Source organism: Scyliorhinus canicula, chromosome 8 (genome assembly GCF_902713615.1).
Source record: "Scyliorhinus canicula chromosome 8, sScyCan1.1, whole genome shotgun sequence".
NCBI lineage: Eukaryota > Metazoa > Chordata > Chondrichthyes > Carcharhiniformes > Scyliorhinidae > Scyliorhinus > Scyliorhinus canicula.
In genome coordinates, this window is record NC_052153.1 from 192382772 (window position 1) to 192407259 (window position 24488).

The window sequence follows — 24488 nt, forward strand, 5'->3', positions numbered from 1 at the left end:
TATTGCAAATACTCCGTGTATTAAGGCACAGAGCCTTTAAGTTTGTCTTTTTCACATGGGTTTGTCACGGCTTTGGAAGCTGCTGCCTTCATCTTGTGGTGTGGGAAATGCAGCAGCCAATTTGCACACAGCGAAGTGCCACAAACAGCAATGGGTCCAGACCGGTTAACCTGGTTCATTCAGTGATTTTGGCTGAGGGGTGGCCAAGGTGCCAGGGAGGAAGCCTCTGTTCTCGGTTGAAATAGTGACATAGCGACCATGGAATTTTTCACATCATCTATCAGACTACCTAAGTTTAATGTCGCACTGGAAAGATAGCTCCTCTGACAGTGCTTGCACTGCATCAGTGCCACACTAAAGCGTCAGCCTAGGTTTTGTGTTGAAGTCTCTGGAGTGGGGGGGGGAGAGGGGAGGTTTGAAACCACCACCTTCCGACTTGGGGAGCAGCGGGGGGTGCGTACTACCCACTGAGCCACTGCTGACATCTGAGGATAAATATGTCCGATCGCTGGCACTGTTTCACAGCTGTTTGTCTTACAGAACCAGGCGACTCCTGTACCTATGCTGAGATCGACAGGAGAACAGGTACGCTGCCCCTAATGGTTTTGTGCTGTTATCTATTTTGTATCCCGAATTCCATCTCCAACCAACAGATCTTTTTGTTTTTGTTAAAGATGACAAGAGGTTCACAATCAATGCGTCAGAAGACCGTGAGTGAATGTTTCCTTTCACATTGGTTAAAAGTTGTAGTTTCAAATCTCTCCCGCTCCCCCCTATCTTTAAGAGCTGATTCCTTTGTTAGCCTGCCTCCCTGAGAAGGGAGCACTTGATCCCTCAATAGGCCACCATTTGGGGCGGTACGGTGGCGCAGTAGTTAGCACTGCTGCCTCACGGGCGCCGAGGACCCGGTTCGATCCCGTGTGGAGTTTGCGCATTCTCCCCGTGTTTGCGTGGGTCTCACCCCCTACGACCCAAAGATGTGCCGGGTAGCTAGATTGGCCACGCTAAATTGCGCCTTTATTGGGAAAAAAAAAATAATAGACGACCATTCTACTCCCAGGTTTCATGCCTGTCCCACCGTCGGAAATTCTTCCCAAATGAAAATTCCCGATTCAGTTTTGAGTGGCCACGGACTCTCCCCGAAGGAGCTGCTTCACCGAGTGGATCCCAACCGACCCCACACCCTCAGCATGGACTTGTGAAGGGGAAGGTCATGTCTGATCAGCTTGAGTTAAATCTTTGAGGAGGTAGCAAGGAGGGTCAATGCGGGGCGGGGGGGGGGGGGGGGGTGGTGGTATTTGTGGTTACGGGGATAGGGCGGGAAGGGGAGCTTGCTCGGGTGCTCAGTAAGGGGTATGGTGCAGCCTCAATGGGCTGAATAATAATAATAATCCTAATTGTCACAAGTAGGCTTACATTAACACTGCAATGAAGTTACTGTGAAAATCCCCTCGGCGCCACATTCCGCCGCCTGTTCGGGTACACTGAGGGAGAATTCAGAATGCCCAATTCACCCAGCAAGCACGTCTTCTGGGACTTGCGGGAGGAAACCGGAGCACCCGGAGGAAACCCCACGCAGACACGGGGAGAACGCGCAGACTCCGAACAGACAGCGACCCAAGCCGGGAATCGTACCCGACACCCTGACGCTGTGAAGCCACAGCGCTAACCACTGTGCCGCCAATGGCCTCCATCTGCACTGTAGGGGTTCTATGGATTCTCTGGAAAGTTGGATCCAAAATTGGTTTGGTGGCAGGAAGCAAAGTGTTCTGGTTGATGGGTGATTTTGGGGTGATTGGAAGGCTGTTTCTCAGCAGGGTTCCCAATGGCTCAGCACTGGGTGGCTCGCTGTTTTGTGTTAGAATCTATCTGTGTTCGGAACTGACACAGAGGGGAAATGATTAAGAATTTTACCGCTGATGCAAAAATTGGCCGCGTGGTTGATAGAGAAAGAAAGCTCCAGTCTGCAGAAAGATATCTATGGACTGATGAGAAAACTGGTAAATATAACCGAAAATGGAGAAGTATGAAGTAATGCACTCGGGGGAGAAGAAACCGGGCAAAGGGTTGCACACTTAATGGTAAGGATTCTGAAAAATGAGAAGTAACAGGAGAATATTTGTCTCCAGATCCCTCACGGCAGCAGAGCGTGTAGATAAACTGGATTGGATTTGGATTTGTTTATTGTCACGTGTACCGAGGTACAGTGAAAAATATTCTTCTGCGAGCAGCTCAATCAGATCATTTAGTACAGGAAAATAAAATAAAATAAAAAGATAATTCATACTCCAGGGCAACACAAGGTCCATAATGTAAAATACATAGACACCGACATCGGGTGGAGCATACAGGGTGTAGTATTAATCAGGTCAGTCCATAAGGAGTTTAGGAGTCTGGTGACAGTGGGGAAGAAGCTGTTTTTGAGTCTGTTCGTGCGTGTTCTCAGACTTCTGTATCTCCTGCCCGATGGAAGAAGTTGGAAGAACAAAGAACAAAGAACAAAGAAAATTACAGCACAGGAACAGGCCCTTCGGCCCTCCCAGCCTGCGCCGATCCAGATCCTTTATCTAAACCTGTCCCCTATTTTCCAAGGTCTACTTCCCTCTGTTCCCCGCCCATTCATATACCTGTCTCGATGCTTCTTAAATGATGCTATCGTGCCCGCCTCTACCACCTCCGCTGGTAAAGCGTTCCAGGCACCCACCACCCTCTGCGTAAAAAACTTTCCACGCACATCTCCCTTAAACTTTCCCCCTCTCACCTTGAAATCGTGACCCCTTGTAACTGACACCCCCACTCTTGGGAAAAGCTTGTTGCTGTCAACCCTGTCCATACCTCTCATAATTTTGTAGACCTCAATCAGGTCCCCCCTCAACCTCCGTCTTTTCAACGAAAACAATCCTAATCTACTCAACCTTTCTTCATAGCTAGCACCCTCCATACCAGGCAACATCCTGGTGAACCTCCTCTGCACCCTCTCCAAGGCATTCACATCCTTCTGGTAATGTGGCGACCAGAACTGCACGCAGTATTCCAAATGTGGCCGAACCAAAGTCCTATACAACTGTAACATGACCTGCCAACTCTTGTACTCAATACCCCGTCCGATGAAGGCAAGCATGCTGTATGCCTTCTTGGCCACTCTATCAACCTGCGTTGCCACCTTCAGGGTACAATGGACCTGAACTCCCAGATCTCTCTGTACATCAATTTTCCCCAGGACCCTTCCATTGACCATACAGTCCGCTCTTGAATTTGATCTTCCAAAATGCATCACCTCGCATTTGCCTGGATTGAACTCCATCTACCATTTCTCTGCCCAACTCTCCAATCTATCTACATTTTGTTGTATTCTCTGACAGTCCTCCTCGCTATCTGCAACTCCACCAATCTTAGTATCATCTGCAAACTTGCTAATCAGACCACCTATACCTTCCTCCAGGTCATTTATGTAGATCACAAACAACAGTGGTCCGAGCACGGATCCCTGTGGAACACCACTAGTCACCCTTCTCCATTTTGAGACACTCCCTTCCACCACTACTCTCTGTCTCCTGTTGCCCAGCCAGTTCTTTATCCATCTAGCTAGTACACCCTGAACCCCATACGACTTCACTTTTTCCATCAACCTGCCATGGGAAACCTTATCAAACGCCTTACTAAAGTCCATGTATACGACATCTACAACCCTTCCCTCATCAATTAACTTTGTCACTTCCGCAAAGAATTCTATTAGGTTTGTAAGACATGACCTTCCCTGCACAAAACCATGCTGCCTATCACTGATAAGTCTATTTTCTTCCAGATGTGAATAAATCCTATCCCTCAGTATCTTCTCCAACAGTTTGCCTACCATTGACGTCAAGCTCACAGGTCTATAATTCCCTGGATTATCCCTGCTACCCTTCTTAAACAAAGGGACAACATTAGCAATTCTCCAGTCCTCCGGGACCTCACCCGTGCTCAAGGATGCTGCAAAGATATCTGTTAAGGCCCCAGCTATTTCGACCCTCGCTTCCCTCAGTAACCTGGGATAGATCCCACCCGGTCCTGGGGACTTGTCCACCTTAATGTCTTTTAGAATACCCAAAACTTCCCCCTTCCGTATGACAACTTGACCGAGAGTATTTAAACATCCATCCCTAGCCTCAACATTCGTCTTGTCCCTCTCCTTTGTGAATACCGATGCAAAGTACTCATTAAGAATCTCACCCATTTCCTCTGAGTCCACGCATAAATTCCCTCTTTTGTCTTTAAGTGAGCCAATCCTTTCTCTAGTTACCCTCTTGCTCCTTACATACGAATAAAAGGCTTTGGGATTTTCCTTAACCCTGTTATCCAAAGATATTTCATGACCCCTTTTAGCCCTCTTTATTGCGCGTTTGAGATTCGTCCTACTTTCCCGATATTCCTCCAAAGCTTCATCAGTTTTGAGTTGCCTCGATCCTATGTATGCTTCCTTTTTCATCTTAGCTAGTCTCACAATTTCACCCGTCATCCATGGTTCCCTAATCTTGCCATTTCTATCTTTCATTTTCACAGGAACATGTCTGTCCTGCACTCTAATCAACCTTTCCTTAAAAGACTTCCACATTTCAAATGTGGATTTACCCTTAAACAGCTGCTCCCAATCCACATTCCCTAGCACCTGCCGAATTTTGTTATACTCTGCCTTTCCCCAATTTAGCACTCTTCCTTTCGGATCCCTCCTGTCCTTGTCCATAAGTATTCTAAAACTTACGGAATTGTGATCGCTATTTCCAAAGTAATCACCGACTGAAACATCAACCACCTGGCCGGGATCATTCCCCAATACCAGGTCCAGTATGGCCCCTTCCCGAGTTGGACTATTTACATACTGCTCTAAAAAAAACTCTCCTGGATGCTCCTTACAAACTCTGCTCCATCTACGCCTCCAACACTACACGAGTCCCATTCAATGTTGGGGAAGTTAAAATCTCCCATCACAACCACCCTATTGCTCCTACATTCTTCTATAATCTGTCTGCATATTTGTACCTCTACTTCATGCTCGCTTTTGGGAGGCCTGTAGTAAAGTCCCAACAATGTTGCTGCACCCTTCCTATTTCTCAGCTCCACCCATATTGCCTCATTGCTCGAATCCTCCATCATGCCCTCCTTAATCACAGCTGTGATATCATCTCTGACGAGTAATGCAACTCCTTCCACCCCTTCTACCTCCCTCTCTATCCCTCCTGAAGCATCTATACCCTGGGATATTCAGTTGCCAGTCCTGCCCTTCCCTCAACCAAGTCTCAGTAATACCAATAACATCACATTCCCAGGTACTGATCCAAGCCCTAAATTCATCTGCCTTACCTGCTACATTTCTCGCATTAAAACAAATGCACCTCAGACCACCTTTGCGTTCATCATCTCTTCCCTGTCTACTCTTCCCCTTAGTCACATTGAGTTTATTATCTAGTACCTTACTGGCTTTAGTTGCTGCCTCTTTACTGACCTCTAACTTCCTAATCTGGTTCCCATCCCCCTGCCACATTAGTTTAAAACCTCCCCAACAGTGTTAGCAAAAGCACCCCCTAGGACATTGGTTCCAGTCCTGCCCAGGTGTAGACCATCCGGTTTGTAATGGTCCCACCGACCCCAGAAGAGTGAGTAAGCCGGGTGGGAGGGATCCTTGATTATGCTGCCCGCACTTCCGGTGGCGGCCATGGAGGGGCAGGTCGCACATTTGATAGCTCCCGCCTCTAACGGACTTTTGGATCTTTATCCCCCGTTTTTTTCCCGGATTTTATGGGATAAATGGGTGAAGAGTGAGACAGTGAGGAGAAATCCCCCTCCGGTGTAGGGAGAATTGGACCAGACGTGGCCGGGTGAGAAGACAAAGTCCGATAACGAAGACGCGAGCAGAGCTGGTAACACGGGACAGCATGGCGGAGAGCAAGGGCCGCGGGGAGACGGCACAGTGGTCGACGGAGCAGCTGGTGAATTTTTTCGAGGATTGCTTCGCCAAGCTGAAGGAGGGCACGCTGGACCCGAACAAGGCTTCGATTGATCAAGTGGTTCAGAATCAGGAAACCCACGGGAGAGCGATCCAGGAGGTGGAACAAAAGCTGTCCAAGCACCAGGAGTATATAACCGTGCTGGAAAGCAAGGTGGGGATGATGAACGACCGCCAGAAAAGAATGCAGGAGAAGCTGGAGGACCTGGAGAATAAGTCCAGGAGGCAGAATCTCAGAATTGTCGGCCTCCCTGAAGGCAGTGAGGGATCGGATGCGAGGGCCTATGTGACGGACATGTTGGAGAAGTTGATGAGGGCTGGGGCGTTCCCTCGGCCCCTGGAATTGGACAGAGCGCACAGAGCCCTCGCGAGGAAGCCCAGAGCCAACGAGCCGCCGAGGGCCATGGTGGTACGTTTTGGACAAGGAACACGTTTTGAGGTGGGCCAAGAAAGAACGGAGCAGCAAGTGGGAGAACTGTGAGCTGCGCATCTATCAAAACCTGGGAGCGGATTTGGCCAAGAGGCGAGCTGGGTTCAATCGGGCAAAAACGACCCTCTTTAAGGAGGAGGTGAAGTTCGGGATGCTGTACCCAGCCCGCCTGTGGGTCACACATGAGGAACGGGACTTCTACTCTGAAACGCCAGACAAAGTATAGACCTTCATTAAAGAAATGAAGCTGGAGGCGAATTAAAAGATACTTAAACCTTGGAGAAGTACTGTGGCAGCGATTTGTGGTGCTGGATTGTAAAAGTTTAAGTAGCTCTATGTGAAATAATGGGCTGTGTGGATGGTTAAAGGTTGATCTGTCTTGCAGGGACTTTGTTAGGGGGTGGTGGGCTTTGAATTTAGTTCTGCTTTTTGGGTGAAAATTTTTCTAAAGTGATTGTTTCTTTACTGTTTTTTTCTGTTGTTTGTTTACTGGAAAATGTAATGCTTTTAAAATGTTTCTTCATGTGGGGGGTTGGGAGAGAGGAGAGTACAATAGGGCGACAGACTGTTTGGTGCCGGGGCGGGAGCTATCGAGTCAGCATGGGTCAGCTGACGCTCGGATGTGCAGTGGGGGGTGGACAGGTATTAAGCTGGAGCTTGACTTGGGGATTGGGTTTTTAGTGTTGTTGCTCGGGGGGGGGGGGGGGGGGGGGGGTGGGAGCTGGTTTGCTGACAGGGGTGGAACTGTTACTAGGGGACAAATGGGAGGTCGGGAACGGCAACTGGCCGAGTGGGGACTCGAGGGCGTGAGCTCGAGGTTGGCCTAAAAAGGGTGATGGCTAGATGGCGGGGGGGGGGGGGGGGGGGGGTTGGTTGGAAGCCCCCCCGTCCAGGCTGATCACATGGAACATAAGAGAACTGAATGGGTCAGTCAAGAGGGCTCGCGTGTTTGCGCATTTGAGGGAACTGAAGTCGGACGTGGCAATGCTACAAGAATTCTATAAGACATTTTCAGAGATATTGAGCCCACTGCTGGTGAGGACATTTAACGAGGCAAGAGAGAAGGGAGTCCTCCCCCAAACAATGTCGCGGGCCTCAATTTCATTGATCCTGAAATGGGAGAAGGAGCAATGCGGGCATCGGGTGAAGCATACAGGGTGTAGTGTTAATGAGGTCAGTCCACAAGAGGGTCATTTAGGAGTCTGGTAACAGCGGGGAAGAAGCTGTTTTTGAGTCTGTTCGTGCGTGTTCTCAGACTTCTGTATCTCCTGCCCGATGGAAGAAGTTGGAAAAGTGAGTAAGCTGGGTGGGAGGGATCTTTGATTATGCTGCCCGCTTTCCCCCGGCAGCGGGAGGTGTAGATGGAGTCAATGGATGGGAGGCAGGTTTGTGTGATGGACTGGGCGGTATTCACGACTCTCTGAAGTTCCTTGCGGCCCTGGGCCGAGCAGTTGCCATACCAGGCTGTGATGCAGCCCGATAGGATGCTCTCTATGGTGCATCTGTAAAATGCAGGGGAGTTGAGGAGTAAATTTGTCCGCTCTGCTAGAGGAGGTCTCCGACTCACTGCCTGATAGGGTGCTCGAGGCGGAAACAATCCCATCAGCCCATTTACAAAGAAACATTTTGAGCGGCATTTGAAGAACCCAATCCTCAAGGGTTCCGGGTCAAAAGATGGAAGGTGGGAGTAGACTGTGGTGTGTTGGGTAAGCTGGGTCTGCGAGGACTGTGTTTACTGTAGTAGTGAGAGAGAGACAGGCTTCCAACACTTGAAGAAATGCAACTCGATTGTATTGAACTCTTAACGATCATACATACTTTAACTGTGGGTTGACACTATGCTGACTTGACTGGAGACCTGAGGCTCATCTGACCAGACTATCTTACTACCACATGGTGTTTGTTCTGGTTGCTGCTCACGAGCTCTGACTGTCCCAGAGGCTGGATCCCGAGAGAGCGGGAAAACTAGTGCCCTCTGGCTTTATAGTGGCCGTGTCCTGTCTGGTGATTGGCTGCTGTGTTCTGTGTGTTCATTGGTCATCCTGTGTGTCAACCACTGTCTGTCTGTGCAGCATCATATACCTGGATGTATATTATAACATCCCCTCCCTCTTCTTTTTTACTTTAAAAAATAATGTATATAGGTCAATAAATAGTGAGTGTGTGTACACGAGCCTGACTATATACAAAGTATGTGAGCGTATTTACATGGGAAGGTGTCTAGTGCAGATAGAGGGCAGAGAACAACTTAGGAAGAAACAATATGTAGAGACGTGTAAACGGATCACAAGGTAATGCAACATTCAGTCTATAAATTCAGTCTCTGTGGCGGGTGACGAATTCTGGTTGACCACCTCAAGGGTGGATCAGGGGCCGCCTGCACTGGAACGGGCGGAGCTGCCTCCAATGTAGAGGGCGGTAAAAGAACTGGCAGATCGGTGACCTCATGGAAGGGCGCGTCCTGAGAAACCAGTAGGCGAGGCCGAGGAAAGGAGCCATCAGGCATGTGAACGAGGAACGATCTCGGGGCCACTGGCTTAACCACCACAGCCGTGGCAGACCAGCCACCGTCAGGTAGCTGAACACGAGCTCGGTCAGCAGGGACCAGAGCAGGGAGATCTGTGGAGTGGGCACCGTACGCCGACTTGCATTGTACCCAAGACTGTTGCATCCTTTGCAGGACCGGAAAGTTGTCAAGGTCCGGGATGTGGATAGCCGGCACCGTCATAGAACATAGAACATAGAACAGTACAGCACAGAACAGGCCCTTCGGCCCTCGGTGTTGTGCCGAGCAATGATCACCCTACTCAAACCCACGTATGCGGTTCATTGGGAGCTGTGCTGGGGACAGGCCAGCGGACAAAGGAGTCGCCCTGCAGGCTAACAGCTCCAGATTGAAATCCGAACCCGAGTCAGCAGCTTTGCACAACAGTCTTTTAACGATGTGGACCCCCTTTTCAGCCTTCCCATTCGACTGGGGGTAACGGGGCCTTGAAGTGACGTGCGTAAAATTGTACTGCCGGGCAAAATCCGTCCACTCCAGACTGAAGAAGCACGGGCAATTATCAGTCATGACTGTAAGTGAAATGCCATGACGGGCAAAGGTCTCTTTGCACGCCTTGGTGACTGTTGCTGATGTGAGGCCAGTCAGTCTGACCACCTCGGCGTAGTTAGAAAAATAGTCCACGAGTAGGACATAGTCTTGGCCCTTTGCATGAAAGAGATCAATGCCAACCTTGGTCCATGGGGACGACACCAGTTCATGCGGCTGCAAAGCCTCTTTCGGCTGAGCCGGCTGGAACCGTTGGCACGTTGGGCAATTGAGGACCGTGTTGGCGATATCCTGGCTGATGCCTGGCCAATATACTGCCTCTTGGGCTCGACGGCGACACTTTTCGACCCCCAGGTGACCTTTGTGGATTTGGCCGAGGACCAGCTCTCGCATGCTCTGTGGGATTACTATCCTGTCCAGCTTCATCAGTATGCCGTCCACTACCGCCAGATCGTCTTTTATATTATAGAACTGTGGGCACTGCCCCTTTTGCCAACCATCCGTGAGATGGCGCATGACCCGCTGGAGTAAAGGATCCCTGGCCGTCTCCTGATGAATCTGCACGACCCTTTCATCGGTGGCCGGAAAGTTGGAGGCACAAAACTTCACCTGAGCGTCTATCTGACAGACGAAGTCCGTCTGCTTACACGGTGTGATGATAGATCTAGAGAGCGCGTCAGCCACAATGAGCTCCTTGCCCGGGGTGTAGACCAGGTCGAAATCATAGCAGCGGAGTTTGAGGAGGATACGTTGTAGCCGTTGGGTCATATCATTGAGGTCTTTCTGGATGATATGAACCAGTGGCCTGTGGTCCGTCTCGACCGTGAATTTAGGGAGTCCATGCACGTAATCATGGAACTTGTCAATCCCTGTGAGGAGGCCCAGGCATTCTTTTTCAATCTGAGCGTATCGTTGCTCAGTGGGTGTCATGGCTCTTGATGCATGTGTGACTGGGGTCCAGGAGAGGGATCTGTCCCGCTGGAGACCCCAATGCCAGCCTGGCTCACGTCGGTGGAGATCTTTGTGTCCTTGGCAGGGTCAAAAAATGCCAGTACCGGGGCCTTGGTGAGTTTTGCCCTGAGCTCACGCCACTCTCGCTCATGAGCGGGGAGCCACTGGACGTCGGTAGTCTTTTTAAAAGATTGCGGAGAGCTGTGGTGTGTGATGCAAGGTTGGGGATAAACTTCCCAAGGACGTTGACCATCCCTAGGAAGCGGAGGATGGCCATCTTGTCCTCCGGGGTCTTCATGGCGTTGATCGCCGACACCATGTCTGCATCTGGCTGCACACCGAACTGCGAAATATGGTCGCTGAGGAACTTTAGTTCTGATTGACCGAACGAGCATTTGGCTCTGTTGAGTCGGAGGCCATGCTCGTGGATCTTATGGAACACTTGTTTGAGGCGATCGACGTGCACCTGAGGAGTTGTGGACCAAATAATGATATCATCAACGAACACCCGCATCCCCTCGATGCCCTCCATCACTTGCTCCATTATGTGGTGGAACACCTCCGAGGCGGAGATGATGCCAAAGGGCATTCGGTTGTAACAGTAACGACCAAATGGGGTGTTAAATTTGCACAACTTTCGATTGGATGCGTCCAGCTGTATTTGCCAAAACCCCTTGAAGGCATCCAGCTTCGTGAAAAACTTGGCATGAGCCATCTCGCTGGTTCGCTCTTCTCGTTTAGGGGTAGGGTAGTGTTCCCTCATGATGTTACGGTTCAAATCTTTGGGGTCGATACAAATGAGAAGTTCCCCTGACGGTTTCTTGACACAAACCATGGAGCTAACCCAGTCCGTGGGTTCCGTGACCTTAGAAATGACGCCCTGGTCCTGGAGGTCTTGCAGCTGCTGCTTGAGGCGGCCCTTAAGGGGCGCCGGCACCCGACGTGGTGCATGGACCACAGGGGTGGCTTTCAGCTTCAACAGGATCTTGTATCGGTAAGGGAGTGTGCCCATACCTTCGAAGACGCTGTGGTATTGTGCTATGATGTCATCGAGTTGGGTTTGGAAATTGACATCTGGCGAGGCCGTTGCCTCAGCGGGCGACACGGAGTGAACCCGCTGCACAAGATTCAGGAGTTTGAGGGCCTGAGCACCGAGCAGGGAAGCTCTGTTGGGCCTGAGCACCGAGCAGGGAAGCTCTGTTGGGCCTGAGCACCGAGCAGGGAAGCTCTGTTGGGCCTGAGCACCGAGCAGGGAAGCTCTGTTGGGCCTGAGCACCGAGCAGGGAAGCTCTGTTGGGCCTGAGCACCGAGCAGGGAAGCTCTGTTGGGCCTGAGCACCGAGCAGGGAAGCTCTGTTGGGCCTGAGCACCGAGCAGGGAAGCTCTGTTGGACCCGACAATTTCAAAACGCAGGGTTGCTTTTGAAGTACGATGGGACACGGCAAGCTGGCATGAGCCACTGGCAGCAATGGCATTGCCATTGTAGTTGAGGAGCTGGCAGGCCGGTGGAAGAATGCTTGCCTTGACACGGATGGTGTCAGACTTTGAAATGAGGAACGCTGAAGCGCCGGTGTCCAGCCTGAAGCGTATGCGAGCCTTGTTGACCATAAGGGTGGCACACCACTCATCGTCCGGATCAATGCTCATCACTGGGAGTTGTTTCGCCTTCTTGGCGGAAAGCATCGTATGCTTGGTGATGATGCCCACCCGGAATGGGGATGTGAGATCCTCGGTGTCGGGATCTGGAACCATGTTGGAGTCGGAGTCTGCAATGGGTTGCTGTACTGAGTGGACGTTCCTGCGCTGCGGCTGGGATCGCTGTGTGTTGGGCAGTTGAGCAGATCTGCTCAGGGCTGCGTAGTGGCCAAGCTTGCCACACTGGTGACAGCGTCGAGATTTCGCGGGACATTGGCGCTTAAGTGGGCGGAGCCACAGTTGTTGCACGTCATGGCGCCGAGGTCAGGACGCTCCATGCGCCACCGCGCATGCGCGGTGCGGTCGAACGATGTGCACACCTGCGCAGTTTGGTCGTCGGCCTCGCCGTCCCCTTGATCATTGCGCGCATGCGCAGGAGCCCGGGAAAAGAGCGCGAAATGGCCGCCATCATCCAGACTCAGGCCCTCTTCGCATCGTGGGGGCCTTGCCACGCCGTCTCTGCCGCCTTGATATGGGAGTACCGGTTGTTAGCGTGCTCGTGGAGGATGCAGGTCTAGATGGCGATGGTAAGGGTGAGCTGCTTAACTTAAAGGAGCTGCTGGCGAAGGGGTTCGGAGTGGACCCCAAAAACAATCTGGTCCTGGATCATGGAATCGGAAGTGGAGCCGTAGTTGCAGGACTGCGCGAGGATACGGAGATGGGTTAAGAAGGACTGAAAAGGTTCATCCTTACCCTGAAGCCTCTGCTGGAACACATAGCGTTCAAAGCTCTCATTGACTTTGATGTCACAGTGGCTGTCAAACTTCAGCTGGACTGTTTTAAACTTTGTCTTGTCCTCGCCTTCAGCAAAGGTGAGGGAGTTGAAGATGTGGCTAGTGTGGTCCCCGGCTGTAGAGAGGAAGAGAGCGATCTTCCTGGCATCCGATGCGGCTTCGAGGTCAGTGGCTTCCAGATATAGCTGGAACTTCTGCTTGAAAATCTTCCAATTTGCACCGAGGTTGCTGGCGATGCGGAGCTGCGGGGGAGGGCGGACGCTGTCCATGTTACCGGATGGCTGATCACTGGTCAAAGGCAGACTATCTCAAGGTAGGTCCGTCAAACTCGAGCATGACTCACTGGTACCATGATGTGTTGGGTAAGCTGAGTCTGCGAGGACTGTGTTTACTGCAGCAGTGAGAGAGACAGGCTTCCAACACTTGAAGAAATGCAACTCGGTTTTATTGAACTCTTAACTATCATACATACTTTAACTGTGGGTTGACACTATGCTGACTTGACTGGAGACCTGAGACTAACCTGACCAGACTATCTGACTACCACATGGTGTTTGTTCTAGTTGCTGCTCACGAGCTCTGACTGTCTCAGAGGCTGGATCCCGAGAGAGCGGGAAAACTAGTGCCCTCTGGCTTTATAGTGGTTGTGTCTTGTCTGGTGATTGGCTGCTGTGTTCTGTGTGTTCACTGGTCATCCTGTGTGTCAATCGCTGCCTGTCTGTGCACCATCATATACCTGGATGTATATTATGACAGACTGCATCGCTGTTTTTCGGTCAGAGGATAGAGAGTGGGCCGAATGGCCCCCTCTGTGCTATTAATCGTTCTGTGTTTCTACGTACAGCTCCCCCTGCAGTGTCTCATCAATACTACAAGGGCAGGTGCAGCAGGTGCTGAACCAAGAAGATAGCTCCCTATGTATTAGGCTGCACGACTCATTAACACACGCTGTTTCTCTGGTGGTTTAATGTTTCTGGGATTTAAACAGTCCCTGCTGTTGCAGAGAAACAGGTGCTATATAAAGGAATGGACGTGTCAGGGTTTTAGACCAAATTGAGATTTATGATTATGTGGTGATGAAGTTGGTTAACGCCAGTAAGCAGAGAGTGGTGGTGAGTGGTTGTATTTCCGCTGGAGGGAAATGCGCATCACTGTTGAAGCTGCTGGTTTTAATCGACGTCAGTGACCTGGACTCGAGCGCCCAGGGAATCATTTCAAAGTTTGCAGAAGACACAAAACTCCAAAATCTAGAAAACAGCGAGGCCTAGGGGGGCATGGACTGGCGAAATGGGCAGCAGGGTAGGGCGGCACGGTAGCACAGTTGCTTCACAGCGCCAGGGTCCCAGGTTCGATTCCCGGCTTGGGTCACTGTCTGTGCGGAGTCTGCACGTTCTCCCCGTGCCTGCCTGGGTTTCCTCCGGATGCTGCGGTTTCCTCCCACAGGTCCCGAAAGACGTGCTTGTTAGGTGAATTAGACATTCTGAATTCCCTCTCTGTGTACCCGAACAGGCTTTGTTGAGAACCTTGGACACAATGCCAGCAGAGATATGTGTGTGTGTGTGTGTGTGTGTGTGTGTGTGGGAGCGTTAATTATCTGCATACTTCAGAGGCTGGAAGGGGTTATTGATGGCCTCAGAGAATCATTTATGCTCACCAAGCTTTTTGCTAGTCGGGGTGGGGGGTGGGGGGGGGGGGGGGGGGGGGGGGGGGGGATGGCGTCACAAAACACCCAGCAAGGTTACATTTGATCTCTTGCAGTTCACAATCAGTAAGCTGCAGTTGTCAAAAACAGAACTACTGAAATGTGTGTGGAGGCAGCGCCGGCCCTAGGGTTGCTGGCGCCCCGGGCCAGCTGAACTTCGGCGCACTTGGGGGGGGGGGAGGGGCCGAGAGGGGGGGGGCGGGGCCGAGAGGGGGGGCGGGGCCGAGAGGGGGGGTGCGGGGCCGAGAGGGGGGGGGGGGGCCGAGAGGGGGGGGCGGGGCCGAGAGGGGGGGGCAGGGCCGAGAGGGGGGGGCGAGAGGGGGGAGGGCCGAGAGGGGGGCGGGTGGGGCCGAGAGGGGGGGCCGAGAAGGGGGGGGGCGAGGGGGGGCCGAGGTGAGGGGGCCGAGGGGGGTGGCCGAGGAGGAGGGTGGGGCCGAGAGGGGCGGGGGGGGGGGGGGGGGGCCGAGAGGGGGGGGGGGGGGCGAGAGGGGGGCGGGTCCGAGGGGGGGCAGGGCCGAGGGGGGGGACGGAGGGGGGGGGGCCGAGGGGGGGGGGCGAGGGGGGGCCGAGAGAGGGGGGGGGCCGAGGAGGAGGGGGGAGGGCCGAGAGGGGGTGCCGAGAGGGGGGAGGGCCGAGAGGCCGGGGGGGGGGCCGAGAAGGGGTGGGGCGAGGGGGGGGGGGGCGGAGGGGGGGGGGGCCGAGAGGGGGGGCGAGAGGGTGGGGGGGCGAGGGGGGGGACCGAGAGGGGGGGGAGGGGTGGGGCGGGGTGGCGAGAGGGGCGGGGGGCCGAAGGGGGGGGGCGAGAGAGGGGGGCGAGGGAGGGGGGCGGGGCCGAGGGAAGGGGGCGGGGCCGAGGGAAGGGGCCGGGCGGACGGAAGGGGGACGGAGGGGGGGGGGGTGGACGGAAGGGGGATGGAGGGGGCGGAAGGGGCCGCCCTGGGGGAGGGCGGCCACCGCGCATGCGCTGGTTGGCACCGGCCCAACTGCGCATGCGCGGGACCCGAGTCTCTGGCGCCCCCCAGCACATGGCGCCCCGGGCGACTGCCCGAGTTGCCGGTACCTTGGGCCGGCCCTGTGTGGAGGGGAAAGGTCCAGATATGTATCACTTTGGGAGGACAGGGGAAACACCCAAACCCCAGTCCAGTGTCTTGTCCATGACGGGGCAGCTTGTGTTAGAATCGAGCCTGATGGATGCTTCTTAGCCGTTTGTGAGGTTGCTGCCAGAGGAGGTGGTGGAAGCAGGGACCATAGTGACGTTTCAGGGGCAGCTGCAGTTGTACAAAACTCTGGTGTGGCTGCATTTGGAGTATTGCGTGCAGTTCTGGTCGCCACATTATAGGAAGGATGTGGAAGCATTGGAAAGGGTACAGAGGAGATTTACAAGGATGTTGCCTGGTATGGAGGGAGGATCATATGAGGAAAGGCTGAAGGACTTAAGGCTGTTTTCGTTAGAGAGAAGAAGGTTAAGAGGTGACTTAATTGAGGCATACAAGGTGATCAGAGGATTAGATCGGGTGGACAGTGAGAGCCTTTTTCCTCGGATGGTGATGTCCAGCACGAGGGGACATAGCTTTAAATTGAGGTGAGATAGATATAGGACAGATGTCAGAGGTAGGTTCTTTACTCAGAGAGTAGTAAGGGTGTGGAATGCCCTGCCTGCAACAGTAGTGGACTCGCCAACACTAAACGCATTCAAATGGTCATTGGATAGGCATATGGACGATAAGGGAATAGTGTAAAGGGACTTTAGAGGGGTTTCACAGGACGGCGCAACATCGAGGGCCGAAGGGCCTGTACTGCGCTGTAATGTTCTATGTTCTATGTTCTATCTTGACAAATACATGAATAGGATGGGAATAGAGGGATATGGACCCCGGAAGTGTAGAAGATTTCTGTTTAGACGGGCAGCATGGTCGGCACAGGCTTGGAGGGCCGAAGGGCCTGTTCCTGTGCTGTACTTTTCTTTGTTCCTTGTTCATAAAGTGTCCAATTACATTTTCACGGACATTTGATGAGCAGACAAATGCCTCGAACTGATGTCTCGCGAGTCATTGAAAGTCCAGTTAACTCTGAGGGAGACCCGTATTCGACTCTCGATGTTAACTTTGTTTCTGCCCCCACAGATCCTGCCAGATGCCTGTGTTCCTCCAGCATTTTTCTTTTGTTTAAAATCAAACCCTTCCTTTTCCAGGAAGGTTGTATTCATTTCTGCGGCCGATTGACCCATTGCCAGCTGCCGAGAGGAAATGGGTATTTGAGGAACAACTTACACCTCAGGCCACCTCCTTCGTGCCAATATTTACTGAATTGGCAGCACCAAGTGCACCTGGGCTGTGAATTCCAGTTCGTTCACACCTCCCCCCCCCCCACCCCTCCTACATAACCTCCATGTCCTAGTCCCCCGCCCAGATATTCCCTTATTTATCTCCTTAACCCTATTCCCCCTCCTTTGCCCCTACCCCCCCTTTACCACCATCTCTCCTCCTTCACTCCATCCCCCATCCCCCCTCCTTCATCCCAACCCCCCTCCTTCATCCCATCCTCCTCCCTCATCCTTCATCCCATTCTTCCTCCTTCACACCATCCCCCCTCCTTCACCCCATCCCCCCTCCTTCACCCCATCCCCCTCCTTCACCCCACCCCCCCCTCCTTCACCCCATCCCCCCTCCTTCACCCCATCCCCCTCCTTCATCCCACCCTCCTCCCTCACCCCCATTCCCTCATCCTTCACCCCATCCCCCCTCCTTCACCCCATCCCCCTCCTTCACCCCACCCCCCTCCTTCACCCCATCCCCTCTCCTTCACCCCATCCCCCCTACTTCACCCCATCCCCCTCCTTCACCCCATCCCCCCATCTTCATCCCCATCACCCCTCCTTGATGCCCATTCCCCCCTCCTTTACCCCATCCCCCCTCCTTCACCCCATCCCCCTCCTTCACACCATCCCCCCTCCTTCACCCCATCCCCCTCCTTCACCCCATCCCCCCTCCTTCACCTCCATATCCCTCTCCTGCATCCCTCCCTCCACCCCCCCCCCCCCTTTACCTCCACATCCCCATCACCCCCAACTATCTCCCCCTCCTTCACTACCAGCCCGGAGCACCCGGAGGAAACCCACGCAGACACGGGGAGAAGGTACAAACTCCCCACAGGCAGTCACCCGCGGCCGGAAATGAACCCGGGTGCCTGGCGCTGAGAGGCAGCAGTGCTAAGCACTGTGCCGCCGTGCCGCCCGAGATTTCTTCATTCCTCCAGTTCCGGTCTCTTGTGTACCCCCCTGCCCCGATCCCCATCGCAACACCATTGACGGCCGCACCCGTAGGCTGGGAACTCCGGGATCTTTCCCGAAAGCCCTCCTCCTCCTGGCCTCTCTTCACCCCCAATCACCACGACCTGATCAGCTTGACCAAGTGTTTGATCACCTGCCCTAACATCACCTTCTGTGGCTTGGTGTTGAATTCTGTCCGATCTTGTGGCAGTGATGATTCACAACGCTGAAGGTGTGATATAAATACAAAGGTGCTGTTGTGCTGAAAGATTATTGGAATCTCGAGTCAGCAGGCCAGAGGAGCAAAACAGTTTCAGAGTCGATACCGTTTGTGTTACAGCTCAGCCGGATTCCTGTACGTATGCCAGCGTGGTGATTGGCAGCAACAGAAAAGGTAACCCCTTATAAACCGGTCTTCAACATATTTCAGGTTTTTTTCCATTTATTGATATTTGGCAATGTTTTGAATTCATCCTCCCGTCTAACGGAAGCTTCTCCTTCAGACCAGGGTGGCAAGCATCTCCGCACCGCTGATTCGGAAGAGAGTAAGTCAGATTTTCAATTCACAACGCTATTCCTGATATTCCCATCTTTCCCGAGGCCCCCAAGGCCATTCTCCTCGGGGCTGGGCCATCCATCTCACTGTTATTGGGCTTCGTTTGTTTGTTGGTGTCACCCCCCCCCAGAAGGTTGGATGGCATGTATCTCCATCTCTGACTGTCCTGTTGCCCTTCCACAGCCCGCATAGGGGGGGGGCCGAGAGGGGGGGGCGGGGCCGAGGGAAGGGACCGGGCGGACGGAAGGGGGATGGAGGGGGGGTGGACGGAAGGGGGATGGAGGGGGCGGAAGGGGCCGCCCTGGGGGAGGGCGGCCACCGCGCATGCGCTGGTTGGCACCGGCCCAACTGCGCATGCACGGGACCCGAGTCTCTGGCGCCCCCCAACACATGGCGCCCCGGGCGACTGCCCGAGTTGCCGGTACCTTGGGCCGGCCCTATGTGGAGGGGAAAGGTCCAGATATGTATCACTTTGGGAGGACAGGGGAAACACCCAAACCCCAGTCCAGTGTCTTGTCCATGACGGGGCAGCTTGTGTTAGAATCGAGCCTGATGGATGCTTCTTAGCCGTTTGTGAGGTTGCTGCCAGAGGAGGTGGTGGAAGCAGGGACCATAGTGACGTTTCAGGGGCAGCTGCAGTTGTACAAAACTCTGGTGCGGCCGCATTTGGAGTATTGCGTGCAGTTCTGGTCGCCACATTATAGGAAGGATGTGGAAGCATTGGAAAGGGTACAGAGGAGATTTACCAGAATGTTGCTTGGTATGGAGGGAGGATCATATGAGGAAAGGCTGAAGGACTTGAGGCTGTTTTCGTTAGAGAGAAGAAGGTTAAGAGGTGACTTAATTGAGGCATACAAGGTGATCAGAGGGTTAGATAGGGTGGACAGTGAGAGCCTTTTTCCTCGGATGGTAATGTCTAGCACGAGGGGACATAGCTTTAAATTGAGGGGAGATAGATATAGGACAGATGTCAGAGGTAGGTTCTTTACTCAGAGAGTAGTAAGGGCGTGGAATGCCCTGCCTGCAACAGTAGTGGACTTGCCAACACTAAACGCATTCAAATGGTCATTGGATAGGCATATGGACGATAAGGGAATAGTGTAGAGGGACTTTAGAGGGGTTTCACAGGACGGCGCAACATCGAGGGCCGAAGGGCCTGTACTGCGCTGTAATGTTCTATGTTCTATGTTCTTTGTTCTATCTTGACAAATACATGAATAGGATGGGAATAGAGGGATATGGACCCCGGAAGTGTAGAAGATTTCTGTTTAGACGGGCAGCATGGTCGGCACAGGCTTGGAGGGCCGAAGGGCCTGTTCCTGTGCTGTACTTTTCTTTGTTCCTTGTTCATAAAGTGTCCAATTACATTTTCACGGACATTTGATGAGCAGACAAATGCCTCGAACTGATGTCTCGCGAGTCATTGAAAGTCCAGTTAACCCTGAGGGAGACCCGTATTCGACTCTCGATGTTAACTTTGTTTCTGCCCCCACAGATCCTGCCAGATGCCTGTGTTCCTCCAGCACTTTTCTTTTGTTTAAAATCAAACCCTTCCTTCGGCCGATTGGCCCATTTCCAGCTGCCGAGAGGAAATGGGTATTTGAGGAACAACTTACACCTCAGGCCACCTCCTTCGTGCCAATATTTACTGAATTGGCAGCACCAAGTGCACCTGGGCTGCGAATTCCAGTTCGTTCACACCTCCATCCCCCCCCCCCCCCCCCACCCCTCCTACATAACCTCCATGTCCTAGTCCCCCGCCCAGATATTCCCTTATTTATCTCCTTAACCCTATTCCCCCTCCTTTGCCCCTACCCCCCTTTACCACCATCTCTCCTCCTTCACCCCATCCTCCTCCCTCATCCTTCATCCCATTCTTCCTCCTTCACCCCATCCCCCCTCCTTCACCCCATCCCCCCTCCTTCATCCCACCCTCCTCCCTCACCCCCATTCCCTCATCCTTCACCCCACCCCCCCTCCTTCACCCCATCCCCCCTCCTTCACCCCATCCCCCCTACTTCACCCCATCCCCCTCCTTCACCCCATCCCCCCATCTTCATCCCCATCACCCCTCCTTGATGCCCATTCCCCCCTCCTTTACCCCATCCCCCCTCCTTTACCCCATCCCCCCTCCTTCACCCCATCCCCCCTCCTTCACACCATCCCCCCTCCTTCACCCCGATCTCCCCTCCTTTACTCCCATCCCCCCTCCTTCACCCCATCCTCCTCCCTCATCCTTCATCCCATTCTTCCTCCTTCACCCCATCCCCCCTCCTTCACCCCCACCCCCCCTCCTTCACCCCATCCCCCCTCCTTCACCCCATCCCCCCTCCTTCACCCCATCCCCCTTCCTTTACCCCATCCCCCTCCTTCACCCCATCCCCCTCCTTCACCCCATCCCCCCTCCTTCACCTCCATATCCCTCTCCTGCATCCCTCCCTCCACCCCCCCCCCTTTACCTCCACATCCCCATCACCCCCGACTATCTCCCCCTCCTTTACCACCAGCCCGGAGCACCCGGAGGAAACCCACGCAGACACGGGGAGAACGTGCAAACTCCCCACAGGCAGTCACCCGCGGCCGGAAATGAACCCGGGTGCCTGGCGCTGAGAGGCAGCAATGCTAAGCACTGTGCCGCCGTGCCGCCCGAGAATTCTTCATTCCTCCAGTTCCGGTCTCTTGTGTACCCCCCTGCCCCGATCCCCATCGCAACACCATTGACGGCCGCACCCGTAGGCTGGGAACTCCGGGATCTTTCCCGAAAGCCCTCCTCCTCCTGGCCTCTCTTCGCCCCCAATCACCACGACCTGATCAGCTTGACCAAGTGTTTGATCACCTGCCCTAACATCACCTTCTGTGGCTTGGTGTTGAATCCTGTCCGATCTTGTGGCAGTGATGATTCACAACGCTGAAGGTGTGATATAAATACAAAGGTGCTGTTGTGCTGAAAGATTATTGGAATCTCGAGTCAGCAGGCCGGAGGAGCAAAACAGTTTCAGAGTGGATACCGTTTGTGTTACAGCTCAACCGGATTCCTGTGCGTATGCCAGCGTGGTGATTGGCAGCAACAGAAAAGGTAACCCCTTATAAACCGGTCTTCAACATATTTCAGATATTTTTCCATTTATTGATATTTGGCAATGTTTTGAATTCATCCTCCCGTCTAACGGAAGCTTCTCCTTCAGACCAGGGTGGCAAGCATCTCCGCACCGCTGATTCGGAAGAGAGTAAGTCAGATTTTCAATTCACAACGCTATTCCTGATATTCCCATCTTTCCCGAGGCCCCCAAGGCCATTCTCCTCTGGCAGTCGGGGCTGGGCCATCCATCTCACTGTTATTGGGCTTCGCTTGTTTGTTGGTGCCACCCCCCCCCCAGAAGGTTGGATGGCATGTATCTCCATCTCTGACTGTCCTGTTGCCCTTCCACAGCCCGCATAGTTCAGCTGCATCCAGTCCACCAAATCACTCATCTATTTCCTCCTTGGCTTCCCTCACCGACATTGTCCATCGATATTTCATTCCGATGATTGTCCCTGTCTGCCATCCATCTAATGATGTGACCAAAGTAATGTATCTTTCTTTCTTTGATGTTATGCCCTGAATTCACACTCTTCTCCAGCCATTTCCAGCATTGACTCATTAGTCTTTCTGTCTGTGTAGGATTTGTGGAATTTCCAATTTATTGTCCACGTCTCTGACCACATCCCATGCCCGCAGATGTGGGCACCACAGGACGGTCCAGGGGCACTCGCTCCACCACCGGTGCACTGTAGCAGCCGGGTGCACCATCTACAAGGTGCACCACAGCAACTCGCCAAGGCTCCTTAGGCAGCACCTTCTCTAACACTTTGAAGGACAAGGGCGGCAGATAGCTGGAACACCATCACCTGCAGGTTCCCCTCCAAGTCAGTCACCGTCCAGCCAGTGACGCCCACACCCTGTGAAAGAATAAAACAAAACCCCTACCCCTTACTCCAACACTCCTCCCATTGGCCAGCCAGTCTGTCCATCCTCACACGGATACAGTCTTTCTGCACCAATCAGGAAGCGAGCAGCCTCTCTGTTATTCCATTGGATGAGACGTGACCATAAGTCAAACAGCCCAACTCTTCCTGTGTATTCACAATGAATAAACAGAGGTGCGTTGAGAAAATGAGGGAATAAATGCACAATTTCAAGGGTAAATATTCCCCTTTCCTATAATTATCCTTACACTGAGGGGGCTGACATTGGAGTAAATATTCCCCTTTCCTAAATTTTTAAAATTTATTTACGGGATGTGGGTGTTGCTGGTTAGGTCAGCATTTATTGCCCATCCCTAGTTGCCCTTCAGAAGGTGGTGGTGAGCTGCCTTCTTGAACCGCAGCAGCCCTTGAGGTGTAGGTATACCCATTATGCTGTTAGGGAGGGAGTACCAGGATGTTGCCCCAGCGACAGTGAAGGAACGGCCGATATATTTCCAAGTCAGGGTGGTGAGTGATTTGGAGGGGGAACCTCCAGGTGGTGGGGGTCCCAGGTATCTGCTGCTCTTGTCCTTCTAGATGGTCGTGGGTTTGGAAGGTGCTGACTAAGGAACCTTGGTGAGTTCCTGCAGTGCATCTTGTAGATGGTACTCAAGCTGCCACTGTTTGTCGGTGGTGGAGGGAGTGAATGTTTGTGGAAGGGGGAGCAATCAAGCGGGGCTGCTTTGTCCTGGATGGTGTCGAGCTTCTTGAGTGTTGTTGGAGCTGCACTCATCCAGGCAAGTGGAGAGTATTCCATCACACTCCTGACTTGTGCCTTGTAGATGGTGGACAGGCTTTGAGGAGGTGGGGGGGGGGGGGGGGGGGGGGGGTGGTGGGGGGGGGGGGGGGGGTCAGGAAGGGGGGTATTATAGGGTAAATATTCCCCTTTCCTCTCATTGCCCTCAAACTGAAACCCTTGCTATAATTATAATCAGCTCTGATCCTTGTTTTTGTTGTTTCAGATGTAGTGTATGCAGCTGTTGCGGGCAGGGTTTAGGAGTGATCATTCACAGTAAGTTCTGTTCGTGCTGAACCAACGCTGTACTCTTTCTCCACACAGGCTGTCGGGAGCATCATGGGTTTTGCCAGCATGTAAACTTGACTTTGCCATTCTCATACAATGCCGTGTAACACATCTCTACACCCATATCTGTCTGATTTGTTAAGAAAGATAAAGACGTGCATTTATATAGCGCCTTTCATAACCTCTGGATGTTCCAAAGAAAGCCCTTGACAGCCAGCGAAGCATTTTTATTCTAATTTAGTAAAGCTGACACCAAACGGTGCAGAGCAAGTTCCCAGAACCAGCAATGTGATAATGACCAGGTCATCTGTTTACATTATGATTGCTCAGGGATAAATACTGGCCAGGCAATCTCCCATAAGACGTGGGAGCAGAATTAGGCCATTCGGTCCCGCTCCGCCATTCAATCATGGCTGATATTTTTCTCATCCCCATTCTCCTGCCTTCTCCCCATAACCCCTGATCCCCTTATTAATTAAGAACCTATCTATCTCTGTCTTAAAGACACTCAGTGATTTGGCCTCCATAACCTTCTGCGGCAAAAAGTTCCACAGATTCACCACCCTCTGGCTGAATAAATTCCTCCTCATCTCTGTTTTAAAGGATCGTCCCTTTAGTCTGAGGTTGTGTCCTCTGCTTCTAGTTTTTCCTACAAGTGGAAACATCCTCTCCACGTCCACTCTATCCAGGCCTCGCAGTATCCTGTAAGTTTCAATAAGATCCCCCTCATCCTTCTCAACTCCAACGAGTACAGACCCAGAGTCCTTAACCGTTCCTCATATGACAAGCTCTTCATTCCAGGGATCATTCTTGTGAACCTCCTCTGGACCCTTTCCAAGGCCAGCACATCCTTCCTTAGATACGGGGCCCAAAACTGCTCACAATACTCCAAATTGGGTCTGACCAGAATCTCATACAGCCTCAGAAATACATTCATGGCTTGTCTTCTAACCCTCTCGACATGAATGCTAACATTGCATTTGCCTTCCTAACTGCTGACTGAACCTGCATGTTAACCTTAAAAGAATCATGAACAATGGCTCCCAAGTCCTTTTGTGCTTCTGATTTCCTAAGCATTTCCCCATTTAG

General features: G+C 52.8%; 1 protein-coding gene across 4 annotated transcripts in view; it reads left to right on the plus strand.

Annotated features, from left to right (window-relative positions):
- The window catches only part of LOC119970771, a 117751-nt gene that overhangs the window by 88973 nt on the left and 4290 nt on the right, over positions 1-24488 (plus strand). For 2 of the 4 annotated variants that reach the window (XM_038805925.1, XM_038805927.1), the window contains 3 exons: positions 18155-18208; positions 18318-18359; positions 23338-23387. In XM_038805925.1, the coding sequence (XP_038661853.1) occupies positions 18155-18208; positions 18318-18359; positions 23338-23372 (131 nt within the window). In that variant the 3' untranslated portion in view covers positions 23373-23387. Of the gene's footprint in view, positions 1-18154; positions 18209-18317; positions 18360-21555; positions 21598-23337; positions 23388-24488 lie in introns of those variants that run through there. The other 2 variants (XM_038805926.1, XR_005461672.1) reach the window with 2 other exon arrangements.